The sequence below is a fragment of the Otolemur garnettii genome, unplaced genomic scaffold (genome assembly GCF_000181295.1).
Source record: "Otolemur garnettii isolate 467f Iridium unplaced genomic scaffold, OtoGar3 scaffold00042, whole genome shotgun sequence".
NCBI classification, from domain to species: domain Eukaryota; kingdom Metazoa; phylum Chordata; class Mammalia; order Primates; family Galagidae; genus Otolemur; species Otolemur garnettii.
The window spans coordinates 197,933-205,572 of NW_003852437.1; the positions used below are offsets into that span (position 1 = coordinate 197,933).

The following is a 7,640-nucleotide window of genomic DNA, read 5'->3' on the forward strand; positions in this document are numbered from 1 at the left end:
AGGTTGCTGTGAGCGTGATGCCATGGCACTCTACCCAGGGGGATAGCTTGAGGCTCCATCTCAAAAAAAAAAAAAACCCAGAAAAATTAGCCAGAAGGGCAACATGTGCCTGTAGTCCCAGCTACTTGGCAGGCTAAGGTAGGAAGATCTCTTTAGACCAAGAGTTTGAGGTCTTGTGAGCTATGACGATGCCACTGTACTCTAGCCAGGGTGACAGAGCAAGACCCTGTCTCAAAAAAAAAACAAAAACAAAAATTTCACCAGAAGATTAATAAAATATCAATTTATATATATATAGGTGTGTAATATGAGAAACAGAGACATGGATTATATTAACCATGGCTGGACAGTTTCCAGACAGCCCGGGTGTGTGTCTGTGTGTATATAAAGTATGTAGGTATTAAGTTTCTGAAGCAACTAATACAACTATTACATATCCATAGTCATGAAAATACTACCACAGGTTTTCCCTGTGGCCTATGACCTATAGATATGGTGTCTTATCACCTCCTATTAATCTACCAAAATTACAGAGACATTTTCCAAGTATAAGGAGACACAAGCCTACATTCAAGTTTGGGGCTTTATTCAGTACCAGAACTTTGTATGCCCACTAGCTCTCTTTGTTTAAATATAGATTCTGTCACACTTCCTCAGCAAAAATTGGATCTCACTCTCATCAGAACACTGCAACTAACTCTAGATCCCTCAGTACAAGAAGAATGGAAAGCTGGTGAGAAACAAGAGATGGTTCCTAAGAAAGCACCATGAGTTGTTAAATTAATCTCGAGTATGAAAGAAGGGTAATCACCTAGCCTGGCAAGAAGCTGACCAAAGAACAACTTACATGATAGTGCCCAAATGCACATCAGGCACTTAGAACCCAGAGGCCATTTTTCAGACATAGCTATTCACCCACTTCTCTCTATTCTTTCTAACATGGTCTTAATTGGGGCCACCATCATTTCACCCCTGCATTGCTACAGCATCCTTCTCTGACTCTAGTTTTGTCCCTTTCCAATCTACTGTTCACATGACAGCTAATTATCTTTCTGAAATGTAATTCTGGTAACTTCATTGTTTCTTACTGTGAGTCTCAACACACTACACCGTAATTACCTGTCTTGATCTTCTACATTACAATAAGCCCCATGAAAACAGTCTGTTTCAAAGTCACTGCTGAAGATTCCTGGCACCTTGGTACAGTGCCTGGCATAGCCAACACACACATACCAGTTGAATGAATGATATTAAGGTTCTCACACTGAAAAATAATTAATAGAATAAACTGCCAAAGAAAAGTAATCAATGTTGCTTTTCTAAAGGAAATTTGAAATAAACACATATTTTCTGTCAAGAATAGTTTAAGTATAGATTGGCCTAAAGGGAACATAAATAAGGGATATAAAAACTAGATGACCTCTCTCACATATCTATTTCAGACCTAAATTTTAAAAGAAGCAGGGGTATCTACTTATGGGGGAGGGAGGGAGTAGTGCTGAGAACTGATTTCACAGCACATTTGCCACAGAGCCCCTTCCTGACTCCCAGTAAGTCTGGTCCGCGTGCTGGCCCTGTAAGAGAGGGGAATGTGGGAGGAAAAGATAGGGTAGGGCCACTCCCCTGTTATCAGTGCAGCACTCATCAGGAACCAACTTCCTCCTCCATCCCCTACCCTGGTTTTCCCTGCTCTAGAGGGTTCCAGTAAAATTGTTTCCTCTCCTTTCCCTAAAAAGGCAAAAGCCTAGAATGATAAAAGCTTCCTGCTATCAACCTGGGTGCTGCTGGTCTCTGGGTACAACATCCTTTACTGGTTCCAATAAACCTTCCCACATTTCTCTGACAAGTCCCTTCATTAAAATCACTTCAAAATCCTAGCTGAGTATGCCATGTTTCCTGCCTGGACCATGACTGATATAGTTTATGAACACAAATACAAAGAGAAGATTGATTAATTAGTAGTCTCTCAAGAGTTTAAGTTAACTGTTGATGTTATAATCTCTCAAATATCCTGTTTTCTGGCAAAAAAAAAGGATAAAATTTTTTTTTTAATATGGTAGTTGTTTTTTGTCCCCAATTTAGATTCTAGATTTTGTTTCACCTTGAGTTTTTGCTTTAAACCAAGTAACAAATATCTCTACAATTAGAACCACATCTTTGGGTGCAGGACACGTATTTGAACAGAATAAGAAAATGTACAACAGAAAAAAATTAGAATGTTCTTCAAGTAATGCTAGCGAAAAGTTTTCCAATGATGCAAACATGTAAAAATTGCTTGATTTTTTTTTAAATTTGAAGGCCAAAAAAAAAAAAACAAAACAAAAACCCAAAACAGTATAAATTTAAATGTTACTCTAAATTTTTAAACAAGCATCAATAGTTTGGTTTTATCAAGGGTGGTGGGGGCCTACAGCTTATATAATTAGGAGGAGAACCTCTTAATGAGGGAAAAGAATCAGTACAACTGTGCATATGAAATTACAGGACCTTAGCAGAAAAGGGCTCTGGAGCTTCAGCTCCATAAGCTTCATGGTAAATCCACCTCTAGTTATAAAAACAAAATATCTTTTTATAAATCCATCATTAAATTATAGGTAGAATGTTTAATACTAACATTTACTGAACACAAAAAGAAAAATCTTAAACTTTATAATGAAAAGCTAAACTTTTACTTCGTATCAAATTTCAGCAATCATATAATGTAATCTTAGTCTATGGAATCATGAAATCTTATTATGTAATCATATAAACCATACTAGAGTAAAGAATTGTTTGCAATTAGTTGAGGTAAAGAATAAAATGCAATTCCTAATAAAATAGTTTTCAACCAAGATTCATTGCCATTTTTTCACTTAAACGTTCATTCAAAAAGTACCTTTCCTCTTTCTAGAAAACAAAATTGAGAGTCTCTTTAACGTATAATCACTATTTTACTAGTTAATAAAATAATTATCTTAAAATAATAATGTTTATGTCAAATAAAAAGATTCTAAGATAAAGGAATTATAGGGCGGCGTCGGTGGCTCAGTGGACAGGGCGCTGGCCCCATAAACGGAGGGTGGAGGGTTCAAACCCAGCCCCAGCCAATCTGTAACAACAACAACAAAAAAAATAAAGGAATTATAAAGCCTTTCTTACTGTGGCATTTAACTTCAAATAATCTTAGCTAATAGCACTTTTATGTACTGATCTAACTCCCTCTCACTAAAGGAATGGGAATGCAAGAAAACAGAGGAAATGTAGAAACCTTGGTTTCAAACAAAATACTCAGATTAGGCTAAGACGTAAAACAAAAGTGGGCATTATATTCACAATGAGTCACGTTGTGCTAAAAATTTCTGCATGCTGCTGGCTGTTGGGTGGATTTGTGAGACCTGGGCACTCACTGGGTAATTTATGGAATCCTTACCCCGTCCCATGAATTTAGCAAGAATAGCTTAAAAATTGGCTGGCTATATAACCAGAAGTTTATTCCTTATGGTGGCTCTGAAACAAGGCTGAATGTAAAACAGGTACAGGTTGTCAGAAGTCTATGAATCTGATTAAAAGAAATAAACCAAGCTGAGAGGAAGAATGTCCTCTCCGGGATTCTAACACTTTTTAAAAACTGTTATCCTGGCTCAGCAACCATAGCTCAGTGGCTAAGGGCACTGGCCACATGCACCAGAGCTGGCAGGTTTGAATCCAGCCCAGGTCTGCCAAACAACAATGACAACTGCAACAAAAATATAGCTGGGCATTGTGGCAGGCGCCTGTAGTCCCTGCTACTTGAGAGGTTGAGGCAAGAGAATCACTTAAGCCCAAGAGTTGGAGGTTGCTGTGAGCTGTGATGCCATGGCATTCTACCAAGGGTGACAAAGTAAGACTCTGTCTCAAAAAAAACTATTATCCTTCCCATTCTTATGATAATGGAACAATAGAGGGAACAAGGCAGAAAATGACAGCCCTTTTTTTCCATGCCTTTTTTCTAAGGCTTCGTTTCCATGCCAGCATATATATAGCAGCTATAAAAACGATTTGTAGGCCAGGCATGCCGTGGCTCACACCTGTAATCAAGCACTCTGGGAGGCAGTCAGGAGTTGGAGACCAGCCTGCACAAGAGTGAGATCCATCTCTACTAAAAATAGAGAAATAGCCAGGTGTTGTGGCAGGTGCCTGTAGTCCTAGCTACTTGGGAGGCTGTGGCAAGAGGACCACTTAAGCCTAAGAGTTTGTTTGAGGTTGCTGTGAGCTATAATGCCACCACACTCAACCCACAGCCACAGAGTGAAACAGTGTTTCAAAAAAAAGAATAATTTGTAGATGTAGGTACAAAGAGTGGCGATAATGAAAAAATCCTTAGAAAGTATTGAACTGTACTAAAAGTCTCCACCAACAATAACAACAACACCTTTGTGCCAACCAAGTCTCACCCTCCCTTCCCCAAAGATATGAGTTAAATCAAAGAAGGGCAGACCATGCAAAATTTTCACACTTTTAATGTGATGGATTTCTGATGTTATGATGGAGTAGCATAAAGGTGGCAACGAAAAAACAGCTCTTGCAGTCAAATATCTTAAAATCCACACCCTTTCACCTTGCATGTGTGGAAGAAGAAAGAGCAGAAGATAAAATCACTTCCACCTGGACCACTGCTTTTCTTTATCTGTTAAAGGCACGTATATCACCCCCATCAGAGGCTTCATTTTGACACTGCCATCTTGTAGCTTGTCATACTGCTCCAACATTTGGTTTCCACCTGCAGGACCGACTGGCAATATCAATCTTCCACCAGGCTTTAACTGGTCTATTAGCTAAAAAAAAAAAAAGAAAAACACATATACACCAAGTTACAGATTTTACATCTATAACTGGTTTTTTTACATCACTGTTTTGTTTTGTTTTGTTTCCAAACTAATATGAAGGTACAATTTTTACATTATGTTGTTCTCACTTCCAGGGTAAAGTTCCATTTGTAGAAGAGCCCCTCACCCAGGGGGCATGTTAAATACCCTCACAATACATCACTGTTAATGACTTTTACTGTCCATGGACAGAAAGCAGAAATGTACTTTCTTTGTTATATTCAAGTTGAGAATAACTAATCTGAAAATCCAAGGTTGGAAATGCTCCAAAATCCAAAATATGACACCACAAGTAAATAATTTTACACCTGATTTCATGTGATGAGTAGCAGTTAAAACTGTTCCATGCACAAAGTTATTAAAAGCATAATAAAATTGCCTTCTGTGTATATGAAACATAAATAAATTTCATGTTTATACTTAATATCTCGTTTGGATCTAAAAAAAATCCAAAACACTTCTGCTCCTAAGCATTTTGGATAAGGGCTACTCAAACCTATACATACTTTGTTATACTATTACTCAGCATCAGCCCCCTCTACTAAACTACAGGTTCCTTGAAAACAGAAACTGTGTATTATTCATCTTTATATTCCCAGCATGAAACATATAGTAAATACCTGGTATAACCACAGTGCTCAAAAGGTTTGAACTCAACCACCCAGTGTAGAACTATTCTTTTAGGGAGGTTAAGGGCAAAGCTTACAATTCTAATGCCTGTTGTTCCTGTTCTGAATCTCTGTGGGTTGAAAGGGAGGAAGAGGGCAAGTGTAAAAAATCAGTAAGGAACCCCTATCCTATTAGTTTAGAACCTAGGGCATCACTGAAGCAAAGATAAGGGAACCCTAGTTATATGATTAAATTTAGGATTACATGATTGAGGTTACAGTGAGCTATGATTACACAACTGTACTCCAGCCTGGGCAACAGAGCAAGACCCTGTATCTAAAAATATAATAATAATAATAGTAGTAATAGAATATGCTTCCTTCTCACTGCCAACTATGCATATCATACTTACTTACTATTCTTTAAGACTGAGTTCAAGTTTCATCCCTGTGTAGTCTCCTTGGAGACTCAATGGAAAATTTCTTCCCTCATATACATATTTTCTTTTCCATCCAATATATATCATACACTAATGACATGCTATCATATAATTAATTTCTTTGTTACATATGAGACACATGTATTCTAGAACATAAGCTCCGTGAGGGTACAATGTATGACAAATACTTCCTTGTATCTCTCATGCACCTAAAATAGTCTCACATATTCTTTTTTTTTTTTTTTTAAGACAGAGTTTCATTATGTCACCCTTGGTACAGTGCAGTGGCATCACAACTCACGGCAACCTCAAACTCTTGGGTTTAAGCAATTCTCTTGCCTTACCCTCCCAAGTAGCTGGGACTTCAGGTGCCCGCCACAATGCTGGCCATTTTTTGTTGTTGTTGCAGTTGTCATTGTTGTTTAGCTGGCTGGGACCAGGTTTGAACCCACCAACTTCAGTGTATGTAGCTGGCACCATAAACCCTGTGCTACCAGCGCTGAGTCACATATTCTTGTATTTAATAAAACTTCACCAAACTGATTATCAGGTCATGAACACCAGAGGGATTTTCCCAATTTTATTGTTGCCCTAATTCTTACCTGGATCAAATATTGCTTCAAGTAAGACAGTCATAAGCTGGGAGTTAGTAATTTTTATGTCATTTATATAACTGTTTGCATATGAAAAAAATGAATAATAGATAACTGTAACCAAAATGCATAACACAAAATTCTAATTCTATCTTGACCATCATCTTTTAGAGTTTAAGTTGAATAAAACACACAAACACATGCAAAAAATCCCAACTCACTGCCTGGGGTACAACTGGGGCTGCAGCTCCTACGTGAATAGCATCATAAGGGGCCTCTGTGGCATATCCCATTCTTCCATCCCCCACTGAAAGGAAAAAGGCATGCTTTAGAAACTATTCAGATCAGACCTAATGTGAGGAATTCTAGTCTAAGGGGTTTAAGATAGGGACAGGATAGATTTTTCAATAGATGATCCTGGGACAACAGTCTATTCGTATGAAAAAAGAAGAGCTACCTACCTCATACACACACAAAAATCAATGTTAGGAATATCAAAGACCTAACTGTGTAAAGCTAAAATGATAAAGCTTCTAAGAAATAATATAAGGGCATATCTTCATGACTTTAGGATATCCTTAAACACCACAAACTGGTAAGTCTTGACTACATTAAAATTAAAAATCTCAACTTATCCAAAGGGTACCAATAAGATGAAAAAGCACACCACAGGGTGGTGAAGGACAAATTCACAATATGCAGGAACAGACAAAGGGCTAGAAGCCCTAAAAATCAAATAAAAATATGAGCAATATAATATCGGAGCAGGCACATCAAAAAGAGGAAATCCAAATGGCTTTCAACCTCACTGGTTATAAAGAAAATACTAATTAAAATTACAAAGAGATACAATGCTATGCATTCACAAAAAAATAAAAAATAAATAAAATAAAATAAAATAAACAATGCTATGCATTTCACTAGGTAGACAAAAAGAGTAATTGTTGGCTCGGCGCCTGTGGCTCAAGCAGCTAGGGCGCGAGCCACATACACCTAAGGTGGTGGGTTCGAATCCAGCCCGGCCCTGCCAAACAACAATGACAGCTGCAACCAAAAAATAGCCGGGCATTGTGGTGGGTGCCTGTGGTCCCAGCTACTTGGGAGGCAGAGGCAGGAGACTCGCTTGAGCCCAGGAGTTGGAGGTTGCTGTGAGCT

At 38.0% G+C, this 7,640-nt stretch overlaps 1 protein-coding gene across 1 annotated transcript in view; it reads right to left on the bottom strand.

Moving 5' to 3' along the window:
• PCMT1 (protein-L-isoaspartate (D-aspartate) O-methyltransferase) overlaps positions 1-7,640 on the bottom strand; it is a 45,693-nt gene that overhangs the window by 3,132 nt on the left and 34,921 nt on the right. Inside the window, exons 5-6 of the mRNA XM_023513501.1 lie at positions 6,707-6,820; positions 4,624-4,793 (exon numbers count right to left, since the gene is read on the bottom strand). Of these exons, the coding sequence (XP_023369269.1) occupies positions 4,624-4,793; positions 6,707-6,820 (284 nt within the window). The remainder of the gene's footprint in view (positions 1-4,623; positions 4,794-6,706; positions 6,821-7,640) is intronic.